We start from the raw sequence: 16441 nt of genomic DNA, 5'->3' as shown, positions 1-16441 counted from the left end.
GAAAACATGGTTTCCGGAACTTCAAAAGGAGACATGGATGCCACGCTGAAGTGCTAATATCACCTTTACTGAAAAGCTAATCATGAAGCCTCTTCAGCAAAGGATCATTACCTTGTCGTGGTGCTGGAGCTTGAGCACCCCAATGATGCCATGAGCTAAACCGTGAAGGGCCACCCAAGACGGGAAGGTCATGACAGAGGTCAGACTAAATGCGATCCCTGGGGAAGGTAATGGCAACCCACCCCAGTATTCTTGCCGTGAAAACTAAATGGATCAGTACAACCAGAGATATGTCGGTATACCATCGGAAGATGAGACCCCCAGGCTGGAAGATGGTCAAAATGCTACTGGGGAGGAACAGAGGATGAGCTCAACTAGCCCCAGACGTGATGACGCAGCTAGCTCAAAGCCGAAAGGGCGGCTAGCGGCCGACGGTGCTGGTGGTGAACGGCGAATCCGATGTTCGAAGGATCAACACACCATTGGAACCTGGAATGTCAGATCTATGAGCCCGGGCAAATTGGATGTGGTTATTGGTGAGATGTCAAGATTAAAGATAGACATTCTGGGCGTCAGTGAACTGAAATGGACTGGAATGGGCCACTTCACATCAAATGACCACCAGATCTACTACTGTGGACAAGAGGACCACAGAAGGAATGGAGTAGCCTTCATAATTAACAGTAAAGTGGCTAAAGCAGTGCTTGGATACAATCCAAAAAACAATAGAATGATCTCAATTCGAATTCAGGGCAAGCCATCTAACATCACAGTGATCCAAATATACGCCCCAACCACAGATGCTGAAGAGGCTGAAGTAGAGCAGTTCTATGAGGATCTGCAGCACCTACTGGACAACACACCTAAAAGAGATGTTATTTTCATCATGGGAGACTGGAATGCTAAGGTGGGCAGTCAAATGACACCTGGAATTACAGGTAAGCATGGCCTGGGAGAACAAAACGAAGCAGGACACAGGCTGATAGAATTTTGCCAAGACAACTCACTCGGCATAACAAACACTCTCTTCCAGCAACCTAAGAGACAGCTTTATACATGGACTTCCCCAGATGGACAACACCGAAATCAGATTGACTACATCCTTTGCAGCCAAAGGTGGCGGACATCTATACAGTCGGTAAAAACAAGACCTGGAGCTGACTGTAGTTCAGATCATGAACTTCTTCTTGCACAATTTATGATCAGACTAAAGAGATGAGGGAAGACCCACAGATCAGCTAGATATGAGCTCACTAATATTCCTAAGGAATATGCAGTGGAGGTGAAGAATAGATTTAAGGGACTGGACTTAGTAGATAGGGTCCCGGAAGAACTACGGACAGAAGTTTGCAGCATTGTTCAGGAGGCGGCAACAAAATACATCCCAAAGAAAGAGAAAACCAAGAAGGCAAAATGGCTGTCTGCTGAGACACTAGAAGTAGCCCAAGAAAGAAGGAAAGCAAAAGGCAACAGTGATAGGGGGAGATATGCCCAATTAAATGCAAAATTCCAGAGGTTAGCCAGAAGAGGAATTATTCCTTATTTAAAAATAAGGAATTATTTTTAAACAAGCAATGCGCGGAAGTGGAAGAAGACAATAGAATAGGAAGGACAAGAGACCTCTTCCAGAAAATTAGAAACATCGGAGGTAAATTCCAGGCAAAAATGGGCATGATCAAAAACAAAGATGGCAAGGACCTAACAGAAGAAGAAGAGTTCAAGAAAAGGTGGCAAGAATATACAGAAGACCTGTATAGGAAGGATAACAATATCGGGGACACCTTTGACGGTGTGGTCAGTGAGCTAGAGCCAGACATCCTGAAGAGTGAGGTTGAATGGGCCTTAAGAAGCGTTGCTAATAACAAGGCAGCAGGAGACGACGGCATCCCAGCTGAACTGTTCAAAATCTTGCAAGATGATGCTGTCAAGGTGATGCATGCCATATGCCAGCAAATTTGGAAAACACAAGAATGGCCATCAGATTGGAAAAAATCAACTTATATCCCCATACCAAAAAAGGGAAACGCTAAAGAATGTTCAAACTATCGAACAGTGGCACTCATTTCACATGCCAGTAAGGTAATGCTCAAGATCCTGCAAGGTAGACTTCATCAATTCATGGAGCGAGAATTGCCAGATGTACAAGCTGGGTTTAGAAAAGGCAGAGGAACTAGGGACCAAATTGCCAATATCCGCTGGATAATGGAAAAAGCCAGGGAGTTTCAGAAAAACATCTATTTCTGTTTTATCGATTATTCTAAAGCCTTTGACTGTGTGGACCATAACAAATTGTGGCAAGTTCTTAGCGCTATGGGGATACCAAGTCATCTTGTCTGCCTCCTGAAGAATCTGTATAATGACCAAGTAGCAACGGTAAGAACAGACCACGGAACAACGGACTGGTTTAAGATTGGGAAAGGAGTACGGCAGGGCTGTATCCTCTCACCCTACCTATTCAACTTGTACGCAGAACACATCCTGCGACAAGCTGGGCTTGAGGAATCCAAGGCTGGAGTTAAAATCGCTGGAAGAAACATTAACAATCTCAGATATGCAGATGATACCACTTTGATGGCTGAAAGCGAAGAGGAACTGAGGAGCCTTACGATGAAGGTGAAAGAAGAAAGTGCAAAAGCTAGCTTGCAGCTAAACCTCAAAAAAACCAAGATTATGGCAACCAGCTTGATTGATAACTGGCAAATAGAGGGAGGAAATGTAGAGGCAGTGAAAGACTTTGTATTCCTAGGTGCAAAGATTACTGCAGATGCTGACTGCAGTCAGGAAATCAGAAGACGCTTAATCCTTGGAAGAAGAGCAATGACCAATCTCGATAAAATAGTCAAGAGCAGAGACATCACACTGACAACAAAGGCCCGCATAGTTAAAGCAATGGTGTTCCCCGTAGTAACATATGGCTGCGAGAGCTGGACCATCAGGAAGGCTGAGCGAAGGAAGATCGATGCTTTGGAACTGTGGTGTTGGAGGAAAATCCTGAGAGTGCCTTGGACTGCCAGAAGATCAAACCAGTCCCTCCTCCAGGAAATAAAGCCAGACTGCTCACTTGAGGGAACGATATTAAAGGCAAAACTGAAGTACTTTGGCCACATCATGAGAAGACCGGACACCCTGGAGAAGATGCTGATGCTAGGGAGAGTGGAAGGCAAAAGGAAGAGGGGCCGACCAAGGGCAAGATGGATGGATGATATTCTAGAGGTGACGGACTCGTCCCTGGGGGAGCTGGGGGTGTTGACGACCGACAGGAAGCTCTGGCCTGGACTGGTCCATGGAGTCACGAAGAGTCGGAGGCGACTGAACGAACAAACAACAATCATGAAGCCTAAAATTCCAGGTAACATTATTATTTGACCCTGAAATTATTGGCATTTTAGGGGCAGGAGCCTCAGGCACATTTTGAACCACCTGGCTTCTGAACATGATGGGGCAGGGGATGAAAATGTGAATTTTCCCTACATTCTGGAGTGCAAAGATGGAGACATTCAATGTGGCCACACTAGAAGCACAGATGTTGGTACATTCCTAATTATTCCTAATTATTATTCCCTCTTTTTTTCTGATTTTTGTCTTGACAGGCTTTTCTTTTCAATTCAGAGGTATTATTCCCTGTTATTTTACTTTTGGGGGGCGTTATCAGCTCTGGGCTGCAAACCCCCAGCCGGCCACCAGGGGGCAGCAAGGAAACACAACCACCTAGCTCTGTGGCGCCCCTAGCGGCCCGGCTATGGTAGGCCTAGTGTCTCTTTTCCCCGATCAATGTTATCCAATTAGATGATCCGCAGGTCGTGATTGACAGGCTGCCTCCCGCCTCGCCCTCGACCCCGCTCTTCTCGCCGCCGCCTCGGGGGTTGTAGAGTGATTGACAGCCTCCGCATGTTTTCCCCGCCCTCTTCCCCACCAACCGCCGCTCGTGGTTTTCAACCCGCCCCCGCCCCGCAATTTGCGCGCGAACTATTGTTCACGCGGCGACGATTCCTCCCTGTCCCTCCCTCCTCCCTCCGCGCTTCTCACAGCCTCGTCCTCCTGTCACTTATCAGGAACTGCGCCCGCCCACCGTCCGCGCACCGAGGCTCCTCCTACCCGCAGCAACAGTTGCCACGCGGGCGCCGGCCAGGAGCTCCTCCCCCGACGCCTGTACCGTTGATCCGTTGCCCGGGAAACGCTGAGGAGGGGCGGAGCCCTGGGAGAGGCCGGGCGGCTGTGCAGTTGGAGGGGGGACAGGTGCGACGTGGGGAGCCGGCGAAGGGGGGGCTCGGAGCAGGTGGGGAGGGGGCTCGGCAGGCGGGGCGGGCGATGGGGGCGAAGGGAGCGGGAAGGGGCGAGCAGCGGCTGCGGGGGAGGCCCCGAGAGCAGGTGGAGGAGTGCGGAGAGCCGCCTGCTCCAACCTGGCGCTCCCCAGAGGGGCTGGGACTGCAGCTCCCACAATTCCCGGCGAGCCTGCCTGGCGCTGGCGCTGCTGGGATTTGCAGTCCCAACCCCTCTGCGGGGGTCCCTTCCCTTGCATGCCGCTGGGGCAGGGAGGATGGGCCACGGGGCCGGCGGAGGAGGATAAGGAGAGCCCCCAAAGAGGGGCTGGGGGTCTTGCATCCGCATCCAGGAGAGGGATGGCGGACGGAAGCTGGAAAGGGGAGCCGTGGGGGTCCCTGGGCACGGGGGGGGGGATGGAAGGCTGGCTGCCTTGGCCAAATGGGCGAGGGGGGGAGGAGGGGGTGCCTCCCTTCTCTGGCCCTTCCTCACTATCAGTTGTGAATTCAACTAATTCAACAGGTGTGTTTGGGGGGGTTGGATTTGCACCCCAGCTAAGCCAAAATACAGTTCGCCTTACCCATGGCTGAGCCTGAGCTCAGCCATTACGGTTCGCCAACCAGGGTTATGGCTCCAGGTGTGGTACGCACTTGGCCAAAGGAATCTTCCACAGTCAACCATGGTTAAAGAAACGGTGGCTTTGTCTGAAGAGGGAAGCCCCGGAGGGCACGGGTTTGGGTGGGGCTTCAAGATTCGAACCCGGGTCCTAACTGACCCCAGATCCCAAGGCGCTCAGGTTGGAGAGAAAGGGGAAGGGCCATTTTAGGGGGCCGAAGAGCAGAGAGTTGGACTCCCATTGGCTTTCTACTCCGACTTTTCCCCGCCCCCTTTTTTACTACATTCCTTATCTTCATTGCGGCGTTTATGATGTCTTGCAGAATCCTGCGCTAAAAGATGAGTGCCCGGCGGCGTGGTACGGCTAGCGAAAAGAAAGGGCGACGCGGCACCGTACGTGGATCAGTGGCGGCCGCCCAGAAGCATGAAGAGCTCATTCAGCCGCTCCTTCCTGAGGAGTCTGCTGGTATTTCCACAACCCGGGTTTTAGTCCAGTTTACGGATCCTGAACGTGCCGCTGCTGAGTAGACCCGAGGCCCCTTTGATCCCTCCCTCCGGGACGGTCCAGACACTTTTGAGCCTAGGCTGGTTCTTAGGCAGGGCTGCGTGGGTTTTTGCGCTCATCAGATTCCTCCCCAGAAAACCATGTTTTGTGGCAGGCGTGACCCTCACTGCAGCCGGTCTGCTCACCCCCCAAGCAGTGCGTGAAAGTGCGTTTTACACTCCGACCCTGAATGTGGAGGTGCAAGGGCAGCAAGTGTGCGACAGTGGTCGGAAACCTGCGCCTCACCTGAAAAACTCCCTGCTGTACTCCCTGCCTCTCTCTTCTTTATAATTCCCTCTCTCTGTTGGTGGGTGTGGAGCAGATTCTCCCAGTGGTCAGTAGTGAAAACTACAGTAATGAAAAGGAGTGAAAAGGAGTGAGGCCACTGCTTTTATGACCCCCGTCACTCTTTCTCTTCCGTGATGCTTCAAACATTTCCAAAAATCCTGAGCCTGAACACCTGGGGCTGGAAGCCAACGAGTGTGTGTGTGCGTGTGTGTGTGCGCGCGCGCACAGGCATGTGAACAGGCGTGCACAGTCTTCGAAGTAACATGACACAGATATGTACTTTTAGGTCTGTGCACGCACGCCACCTTCGGTGAGCAGCCGCCTCATATGGGCCGGGGCCATCGTCTGCAAACAATGCCGATGAATCAAACAGATGCAGTTTCCTGTATAATTAGCCACATAATATTGATTTGAGCATGTGGGTCTTCCCATGGAAAGAAAGGAGGAAACTGCATCTGTTTGAGATTAATGTGGGTGATCAAGGGCAGCTCTGCAAGACATGTTCCCCCTCGCTTCCTCCTCCCATCGCGCCGGGGTTGGAATCTGCCTTTTGGGCGGTGGGTCTTTCCCCAGCTCTCCTCCAGCTCTTTATATTTGGGGGGAACACGTGATTCGAGAGTGATTCCAAAGGGCCTCACCTGTTGCCTTCCTCCTGCGCGGTTCCACAGTAACTGGACCGGGTTTGCAGCGCTGCCCCTCCAGAGCGCCAGCTAGCTCTCAGCCCTGGCACCGCTGGTACCTGGTTCTGTGCCCGGTTGCCATCTGCCGCAACAGGTGTGAAAACAAACGCTGCCTGAATCAGGAAGCGCAGCCCCAGCGCACGCCTGGAAGCCAAAGCCACGGGGGCTCTGTTGCATGCATCCAGGGCCAGGCACTTGATTACGGGAGGGGAGGCGGGAGGCGGGAGAGCAGATGAAAGGGAGCAGCGCGTGTGAGAAGCGCCGGTGCTGATGCCGGGTGGAGAGGGACCCCCTGGCTGGTTAGCAGGCGGCACCCCGCCCCCCCCACGGCTGAACGAGGCCTGCCTCTTCTGCTCGAGCGCCACGTTATCTGCAGTTCTCCTTCCTATCCGTAGCAGGGAGGAAAAAGCGTGGCTGGGTTGGGAAGCGGCATGCCCCGATGTTGTTTGGAAGTGGGTCCCCCGAAAAGGCTGCCTGGCCGGGCTTCCCCTTTTCGCAAGATGTGGGAGGTTGGGATCCGATTGCCGAAGGAGGTGAGAATCCAGGGGCATCTGTGCCCGAAAGGGGGACTTTGGCTGTGGCCTGCTTACGATGGTCTGGGTGCAAAGTAGAGAGCTTGCCCTGTTCCTGGCTGCTCCAGCCAGAATCCCTTACGGGGCGAGGAAGGGGCCGGGCTTCTGTCTCCGGACAAGAGCACAGGGGTGGCACCGGCTGGCAACTCCCGCTTTCCACAGCCTTCCTGCTGATGTGGTCGGGAAGACCAGGAGGCTGCAGGGGGCTGAAATTGGGGAGGGTGCTCTGTGGCTGGAGAGCTCAGGACAGACCTCCTCCATTCTCCTGGCCTTTCCCTTGCCTGGCTTCTGTTGGCTCTGCCCCTGCCATGGGGAGGGCGGCCCCCGGGTTCTCACCAGCTATTCTTCCATGTAGACTTCCTCACGCCAAAAGCCCGCGACCAGGCTGGCCGGACATGGCTGGGGGCTGTGGGGGCCCGTGTCATGGTGAGCATTTGCCCTGTTCGCCCCTGAAGCGGAGGAGGCACCTCCTGGACCAGAGTTCTGGGACGGGAGGCCATGCAGCGTGAGTAGCACCACAGTGGCGTCCGTCCCACTGCTCATGGGGCGGGGGGAGAGGTGGGGAAAGAGGCAGGACCCCTTGCTCCTGAGCGGGTTTTTGCCTGGAGCATTAGGATCCCCTCCCCTGCTCTGCATGCTCCCATCCAGCTTGGCTCCCATGCCGGCACCTGCAGAGGGCGTTGAGGGAGGAGAGGACTGGCTGACTGTAAGAACAGCCGCTAACCCCCACACCCCGCTTCACATGGGGGAGAAGGCCCAGGGCGGATGGACGCTTTTCATCTTGCCCAGCTGGCTCTGGGTGGCCATCTTCCGGAGAGGGGTCACCTCCACCCGGCCTTTCCCAGCCCAGGGCTGTGGGTTCTGGCCCCGGGCATCTGGAGGGTGCTAATTCCCCTCCAGAGGAAGGTGGGGAGGGGCCTGCAGAGAAGGCAGCCCTTTTTCTTTTCACAGCCCCCCGCCAGCCCAGGGCCCAAGAGCCAGCCCCGCCATTTCTGCCATCGCAACGTCGTCATCCGCCCCCAGCCCCAGAGGCAAAGGGGAAAAGAGGCGTGTCCCGCCCCCAGACTGTCCAAGTACCAGAAGACGCCCTGCTGGGCTTTCCTTCCCTCCTCCCGCTGCTCTTTGGTCCCGACAGACGGCGGGACCTCTGCCCATCGCGCCTGTGCTCTCTCGGGGTGCCGGGACTCCCCGCAGCGGGGTGGGCTGGCTCATCGACTCCCTGGCTTTGGCAGCAGATCCGGCAGGGCTGCTGCGGCAGGAGAGTTGGAGGGGGCGGGGGGGGGGCTGGGCTGCCCAGCCAACCCAACCTCATTTCCATGCAGGGTCCCTGCCCCGAGTGAGAGTCTGCAAGTTGGCTTTTCCTGCCGGGGCGCTGGGATGGCTCGGTGGCCGCTCCCTGCCCCAACGGCCCCTCCCCTCCTCTGCCTCCTGCAAGCCCCTCTCTGCTCCGGGCGGAGGACGCGGGGTGGGCGGGGAGCGAGCTCATCCGGAACTGCCGATTTCAATAAGCATTAAGCGTTTTAGCGCACGACAACTCCTGACACCAGAGAAGGTTGATGGGGAAATGAATTGTAATTTAGTTTGACAACACCAAATGTTCCAAAGAAGGAAATTCCACAAGATTGAATTAAAAAAAGATAAATCTTGCGGGCTTTTTTTTTTTTTTTTTTTGGATATGCCAGCAAGGATCCCAGCTAGCCCTGGTTCCAAACACCTTGGCTAAAATGCGCTTGTCCCTGGAAGATTTCCATGAGGTTTAGAAATCAGTTCATTGTTGAGCAGGAGCTTGTACAAGAGGGTGACCTAAGCGGCAATGTCCCCAGTTTTCCTGTAGCTTATTTCTGAGAGGAAGTTTGAACTCCAGCGGGAATTGGAGGGTACCTATATCAAACGAGAGGGAGGCACACTCGAGTTCAGATAGCTCGAGTGAGTAAGCCAGGCTGCCTCAGAGGAGGCGGCAGATATACCCTTCCTTCTGCTTATATTCCATTTGCAACATCAATAATGCTCCACAGGGCAATGCGTACACTCAGCTCCCTTGCCTCTCTTTTTTTTAAACTCCACTGGAATTCTTCAAGGTAGCGAGTTTGCCGTGGTGCGTGACAGTGGCCTGCCAGGTCTAGCTTTTGCTCCAGTTGTGCCCTTGCAGGAATAGGCAGCTTCTGTGTTTGGGGAGGGAGGAGCCAGCAGTGGGTCTAAAACTAGGTTATTGGTTTTAACTGAAGGCATTTGGACCCGAGTGATCGCTGAGCCCTTGGCTGTCGTTTGGGAACGTTTTGCAGTTGGAAACAATGCAGGCCGCTTGATTTTCTCTCCCCTGGGAAAGGGGAGGAGTCGTGGGGCGGGTGGTCTCTAGCCTGGGGCGGCTGGCAGGGGCTCTCCAGGGCTAGTCCAGGGGCATTCCCAGCTCAGCCTTCCTGGGGAGCTTCTGCACGAGGCAGATTTGCTGGGGCCCACCTGGCTGGATGCCGCCTCCCTTTATTCCTTCTGGCAGGGAAGTTGGCATCCGGGTCTTGCCAGGTGCACTCCTGGCAATGTAAGGGGGAAGCTGGGTGCTCCTGTGGGCAAAGGCTGCCCGGGATCTCCTTCAATTCTTAGCCTGCGTGCTGATGCCCAGAAGATTGCCCGGCTGCGCCCATGAGGTTACCAGGAGCGAAGCCCAACTCAGGGCGTCCTCAGGCGTTGCCCTTTCTTTACAAAAGGGAGAGATAAGGAGAGGCTTCATAGGTTTCCCTGGCAATGCCCACCATCACCCCCCATCTGAGATGGGGCCCCTGGGCTGCTGCTGGGCTGGGGGGAGGCTTGCCATTGGGAAAAGTTTGCGGGACCCCCTGCCTCTTGGGGAGGCCGGCTTGTTTCCAGAATGGCCCGGCGACTGCAGGGCGAGGGCAAATGAAGGCAGGCGTGAACGTGACGGGTCACCAGGAGGAGGTTCAGGGTGGCAGCGTCGCTCAGCTCCTGCCAACGGCTGCCTTTCGGCTCTGATCCTAAGGCAGGCTTCCCCAGCCCTGTCCAGGCTGGCTGGGGATAGTGGGGCTTGTGGTTAGCAGACGCTTGGCTGGGGGGACGGTCCCTAAGGGCCGAGATGGCGTCCCTGGGGCTCTCGGAACAGCCCCGCCTATGGACTTCAAGTCGGGGGGTGGCCGTCTCATCCCTTGAGCAACTCTGGGGTCCCGGGGTTTTCTGCTCCTCTAAGCCAGCCAGCCTTAATCTTTTTATCCCAGAGGAGCCTTTGAAATAATGTTCGGGTCTCAAGGAACCTGCATGAACATTAGTCTGTCAACAGCTCCTGGCAGGTTACATGTGAACAAACCTGCCCCCTCCCGCCAATCCATGACCTCTTGTGGAACCCCAGGCCACGCGGAGCCCTTTGGGAGTGGCTGTGCATGACGGGTGGGCTGCGGGGGGCATGTGGGTGGTTCTGCTCCTTGGCCCCTGCGCTGTCGGTGTGCTCCCAATTCTCAGGCAGCTGGTTAGACCTGTATCCTGCCTTTCCTTCAGTTGCTCAGAAGGACATGGCGCTTCCTCCCCACATCTTCCCCAAACAACAACCCTGTGAGGTAGGCTAGGCCAAAGAGGGAGGGATTGGCCCGTATTCCCCCAAGGGGGGCCCAGACTCGGGTCACCCCATTCTGAGTCCAGGGCCTTCCCCGCTACCCCTCCCTGACCAGAACCTTGTCTTTTCGCCCTCCCACAGAGGACATTCCATATCCGGTCCAGGAAGAGCCGGAAGAGAATCCGGAAGACGTCCTTTCTGCCAGCCCCTTGGAGCAAGAGGTGGATTTGGTAGGTGGGCTGGAAGCCGGCTTCCTGGCCTTCCTGCGGGGAGGGGGTCTTGCGGTGGGGGGTGCCAGCTGGGTCTCTAGGAAGCCGGTAGACACCTCCTCTTTGGATCAGCCCACAGGACCCAGCAATACTCTGGGCACCAAGTGAGGGACCGGGGGTGGGGCTCCTCCGCCTTGGTGGCTGCTGCTGAAGCCCCCTTCCGTCCAGGCCAGGGTCCCTTTGCGCGCTCTGCCTCTCCATCCGGCCCGCCTCCTGACGCTCTGCCGTGAACCCGGCTGTCCACTGCCCTGCCCGGTTGCGGCTGCAGCTGCAGCTGCGCAGCCCCAGACTGAGGGCCTGGGGAGGGCCGGAGAAGGGGCCCTTTGGAGCAAGGCTTCTGTAGAGGCTCTGGCGTGCTGCCCTGGCACCGCATCTGCAAAGGGGAAAGAGCCCTTCCCTATCCACAGGCAGTAGCTTGCACGTGGGGCCCCGTTTCTCCTCCAAGAGAAAACGCAGAGCACGAGGGCAGGGAGAAGAAGAGGGATTTCTGGTTGCAATCTTCCGCGGTTCCGTTGCATGACGGCCTGGCACATCTGGCTCTGCACTTCCATGCCAGATGCTGTGCTAATTTGATCCTGATTTCCCAGGTTTTCTCGGAGAGGCTCTTAGGAGTGGGGGGGGCTTACTATATTTGGGGGGGGGCAGGCTCTTATTCTCTCCCTTGAAAAATCCCACCCTTTTCATCTGCACCGTCCCTGTCCTTAACTGACTTTTTCCCAGCTAGCTCTGGGGTTCCTTGAACAGCAAAGCGCCGCAATCTGCGGGATCCCTCTCCATCATCAGAACAGATTAGCCCTCTCCTGTCTCTCACTGCGGGCTGCCGTGGGGGTCTCGTTGGACCAGGGGGAGACATAGCAGGGCCAGCTGCCTCGTTCTTGCCCAGGCAGGCCTGGTGGGGGGGCTCCCAGGGGTATTGGCTGGTTGCACGGAGGCTGCAGGACCAGGCTCGCAAGGCCGCCAGGCGCATCGGGAAACATTGCGTGGGTTCTTCTGACTTCAGTCCCAGCTTGTGTGGGTGTCTGTGAGATCAGGATTAGGAGCATGCTGTGCAAAGTTGATTTAAATCCTTCCGCTTTGCTCCGGTCCTGATAAGAATTCCCAAGACTTCAGCACAGGGGTGGGAGCACAGATCCAGCCTCCGCCCAGGACGGCTCCCCTCAAGGTTGCTGTTTAAATAAGGAAAACCCAGTGGGGTGAAACGCGGACATCCTGTCCGCGTTGACTGTAAGAGGCGATCTCTGGCTTCAGTGCCTCAACCAGGAGGATCGGCCCTTTGTGTCTGGCCTGCTTTGGTGCCCAGAGGCTAGAGGCTGAGGACAGGATGAGCAAAGAGGGTCTTCCGGCTTCATCCCAAGGTTCTTGGAACGGTGGCTGTGGGAGACATGGCTCCATAGCTATGCCGGGGGCCCTCTTTCTCAGTGGTCCGGGACCCATTTGCGTTGGGTTGATGGGCTCTCTGCTCATTTTCCCAGGGAAATGCACACCTTAGATTCTGACCAGCTGGCGTTTCTGATTTTCACTGTCCTTGGAGTAGATTCCCTGAAAGGTGATCTTAGAAAGGAAGGGAAGGAGGCGATAGACCCCTGAATCAGGCCCGGGATCCTGAGCCGCAGCCTTCAGCTGCTCTGCCAAACCTTCCCGCAGCATCTAAGGGCCGTCAGACTCTGCCTCTGATACTGATGCCAGGGCCAGCCCTTTGTCAGATTCTCTTGCAGTCCCGAGGTCCAGGAGCCTCGGAATATCAGACCAGTCCTGGAGGTGAGAGCTGAGGTCCAGATCACCTGTTTCCCGTAACAGCCACTGCAGTGCTTGAAGGCCCCTTGATGTGGAATAGTGGCAACCTACAGTATACAATTTCCATATGTGTTCCGGTGCAAGACACAAGGTCTTCCGTGAAAGTGCCCCTCTCTGAGGACAGTACAGCTTGCGTTACTGTGCCCAAACGGTTGCCTTTCCCCTCTTTGTGCAGAAACCCTGCCTGCTGAGGCGGATGGCCTTGCCTGGCCTCAGGAAGGAGATGCTGACAGAAGAACATCTGGCCACCATGGACCAGTTCCTTAAGGATGTCACCAAGCCAATGCTTGTATTTTACATTGATGACTTTGCTGGACTGAAAGTGGAGCCTCTCATGCCCCATCAGGTTGGCACACCCTGGGACCTCTGAGGACATCTCCATTTGGGAGGGGAGACAATAAAGGGGAGGCCAAGTTTTCCTCAGTAGTCAGAAAAATGGCAAAATCAAACCGAATGTGTCCATCTAGGTCACGGCTTGTAATAATTTATAAATTATCAAATTTATATGGCCGCCCATCTCACAAGAAGTGACTGGGCGGTGTACCACAATTAAATAAAACAATAAATTAACAATAAATTAAGCACAATGATGGAGCCATCTTAGAATGTCACCATCCCCTGGGACTCCCAGGCCTGATGACACAGCCGGGTCTCGAGGGACTTTGGGACATTAAAACCTCTCCCCCCCAGTCAGCACCAACTGGGACTGACCCAGGAGAACGGCGGTGAACCAAACACCACCACCGCCACCCATCCTCTGAGCCGACCCAGAAGGATACCATGGTTGATAGTACTGAAAGCCGCAGAGAGGTCAAGTAGGCGAGGGTGGATGCACGGCCCCATCATCCAAAAGCGTGACATCGCAGGAGATGGAGGACCGGTCCCCGTGCCTGATCTGGGCCTTTCAGGAATCTGCGGGTGGCGACGGGAAGCCATGCTCCGGGGCTTCATCTTCCTGCCTTGATCCCAGCGTCCTCCCTGCAGGAGCAGAAACAGCTCACCTACTTCATCCGCCTCGACAATGCAGACATTACGGAGGAGAATTTCCACGAAGTGGTGCAGTTCGGGACCGTTCGGAAGCCCTACATAGATTCGTTGATGCGCATGCTCAACGCCATCTATCTGCCCCGGCTGTTTCGCAAAGCGTCCTGGCCGGAAAGCATAAAGAACGAATTTTTCTCAGAAATTTATCACTTCATGACCTCTCTCACAGGTAGGGCCCTGCCGTTCTTCATCTCTGATCCTCCTCCGTGCCAAGACTTGTCAGTACTGGTTGCAGCGACCCGAGGTGCCTGCTCCCGGCCTGTGGCTTGTCACGGACCGTGGTTGTTACTGGCCTCTCGCTGCTGGCCAGAGCAGATGGACGTGGGCTGTGGTCATTATAGTGAGGCTGTGGATAGCTCGGGGGCGGCCAGTCTTTTGTCCACTTTCCAGATGACTGTAGCAATTTGGGGCGTTTCAGCTGAGGACTGAGGAATGGGAGGTGGGCGCTGAGGAGGAGCCCCGTCCTCCTCCCCCCGGGGCCGCTGTGGACCAGCGAAAGGCCCTGTCTGCAGGCTCTCCTCCCCCTTTCCTCTCCAGACACACGCTCCAAAATGAAGGGTCGCACCGTCCTTTACATCCCGATAGAGTCCCTCGACGTCAGCCCGGAGATGGCCGTAAAGGACAAAGCCCTCGTTCAGCGTCTGGAGAGTGAGTGATGGGTCTTTGGGGAGCCGGGCTGGGCAGGGGGGTGGGGGGGGTAACCCGGTTGGAAGAGGAGGGGAAGGGCCATTGGGGGGGACCCCACCGGGCCGGGCTGGCTTGCGAGAGGAGCCGCTCTCGGCCGTAAGTGAACTAACTCCCGCGGCAGATGCGCCGCATCGATCGTCCCCAGTCCCTGCCTGTTCGCACAGGGCCCCACGGCGGGGTTGTTAGTGCCGTTGCAGCTCTTCCGTCAGGCAATAGGATGCGGGGAAGCTAAGGCTCTTCCCAGCTTTCCCATTTCACCTCTGTTCGCGTTTGGCTTCCTGGCGAAACCAGCTCCTTCCTCCGCATCGGAATTCAGCACCGTTTGCTGAAGAAGGTGTGCCAACAGAGCAAACAGCAGTTGGTCCCCCCGGTTTTCTGTGGCGGTTGCGTCCCCCCATCCCCGCAGTGGTGGGACATTGGCAGCTTTTCGTAAAGTCGCAGCCCCCAGTGGGGGTGGTTGGCAGCAGGCCGAAGGGGTGTCCGGGGCGCTGGAGAAAGACCGTCTCCAGTCGGAACAGACGTTCCGCCCTTCCCTCCCGGCAAACCGTGGGTTGGTCGTTTCATTCTCAAGTTCTGCTTGAAACGTAGAGCAATGCTGCTTGGGGATCTGCGCAGCACTTCCATTGGGAAGTACGGTATTTCCTCTCCCACACACGCCCATCAAGGTTAGGAACTGGCAATATCTGTTTTCCTGAAACAGCCAAGTTTTTATCGGCTCCAAACTAACCCCAAGCACGCACGGTATGCTGGCAGAGTCGGTTGGGTAAGCGTTCTGGCCCAGGAGAGGAGCCCAAATTTGGATGATGGTGGAGCCCTTGCTTTAGTGGGGGCCTTGCTGTTACCAGGCATTGAGAAGTGTCTCGGCTACAGGTAGTCCTCGACTTATGACCACAATTGGAACTGGAACTTTGGTCACTAAGCGAGGCGGTTGTTAAGTGACACACCTGATTTTACGACCTTTTTTGCTGCAGTTGTTAAGCGAATCACATGGTCGTTAAGTGAATCTGGCTTCCCCCATTGACTTTGCTTGTCAGATGCCGGGTGGGAAGGTTGCAAATGGTGATCATGTGACCCTGGGACGCTGCAACCATTGTAAATACATACTAGTTGCCAAGCACCTGAATATTGATCACGTGACCACAGGGATGTGGCGACAGTTGTAAGTACGAGGACTGGTCGTCACTCACTTTTTCCAGCGCCTTCGTAACTTCGAACGGTCGCTAAACGAAAGGTGGTAAGTCGAGGACTACCTGTCCTGCTTGTCTGGGATACAGTACGACAGGTCCCGGCAGCGTTTCAGACTCCATTCCAGCAAGGTGCTTTGGAACATGCAGGGGTTCAGATTTCGCACCCGGCTCAGTTCTTTAAACTTGCCGTGCGATCCTGGGAGAAGGCCCCGCCACTCGAAAGGATTGCAAACAAGCGCTTCATCGGCCTTTGGGCACACTGCTAAACCCCCTTTGGGGCGGAGTCGGAACTCTCCGTGGCTGTTCTGCAGCGGCGGGTTGAAGGCAGGTTCAGGCTGTCTGGGAAGGGCCGGGAGGTCCCGGGATGCTGGGAGCAAACGGCCAGCTGCTTTGGAGCCTGACTGGGAGAGAGACTCAGCTGCGGCTGGCACGTTGCTTTCCACTCAAAAACGAAGACAGCCTGGCAGGCCGCTCCGTCAGAACAACCCGGCGCTGCTTCTCGACCGATACCGCTTTTTTGGCCAGTGAACCCAGCGTGCTGCCACAGAGGGTTCAAGGGGTCGAGTTTTGAAAGGCGTTTCTTGACAGCCTCCTCGAAGTTGGCCAGACAAGAATGAGTGACTTTCTGGATGTGCTGCCAATCCTTTTTATTAACTAACCTCATGTTCTGACGTGTCTGAGCAAGGGGGGAAAGAAATCCGCCTTTTCCGCTTCCTTGTGTGCCTTGTGCGATTTCAGAGACCCCTGTTACCAATCGGTCTCCCCCACCCCTGCAACCCTCCCCTGCTTCTCCCTGGCTGCGGCCTTGCAACCCGCAGCTGAGGGAGGGGGGGAAAGGGGAGTCGTCTTCAGCCTGCTCCCCCACCAGCTCCTCTTCACAGGTCTAGTTTCAATCAGGCCATGGTTCCTTTTGGAAAAAAGGAACGCTGACCAGGAGAAACACCG

At 55.6% G+C, this 16441-nt stretch overlaps 1 protein-coding gene across 1 annotated transcript in view; it reads left to right on the top strand.

Moving 5' to 3' along the window:
- Window positions 1–12758: 12758 nt before the first annotated feature.
- The window catches only part of DNAH2 (dynein axonemal heavy chain 2), a 66716-nt gene continuing 63033 nt past the window's right edge, over window positions 12759–16441 (top strand). The window contains exons 1-3 of the mRNA XM_063301670.1: window positions 12759–12924; window positions 13563–13791; window positions 14160–14270. Coding sequence (XP_063157740.1) covers window positions 12775–12924; window positions 13563–13791; window positions 14160–14270 — 490 coding nt within the window. The 5' untranslated portion in view covers window positions 12759–12774. The remainder of the gene's footprint in view (window positions 12925–13562; window positions 13792–14159; window positions 14271–16441) is intronic.

Source organism: Candoia aspera, chromosome 4 (genome assembly GCF_035149785.1).
Source record: "Candoia aspera isolate rCanAsp1 chromosome 4, rCanAsp1.hap2, whole genome shotgun sequence".
In the NCBI taxonomy this organism is placed as follows: domain Eukaryota; kingdom Metazoa; phylum Chordata; class Lepidosauria; order Squamata; family Boidae; genus Candoia; species Candoia aspera.
The sequence above is the reverse complement of the archived record's forward strand: the minus strand, read 5'-3'. Positions and strand labels throughout refer to the sequence as shown.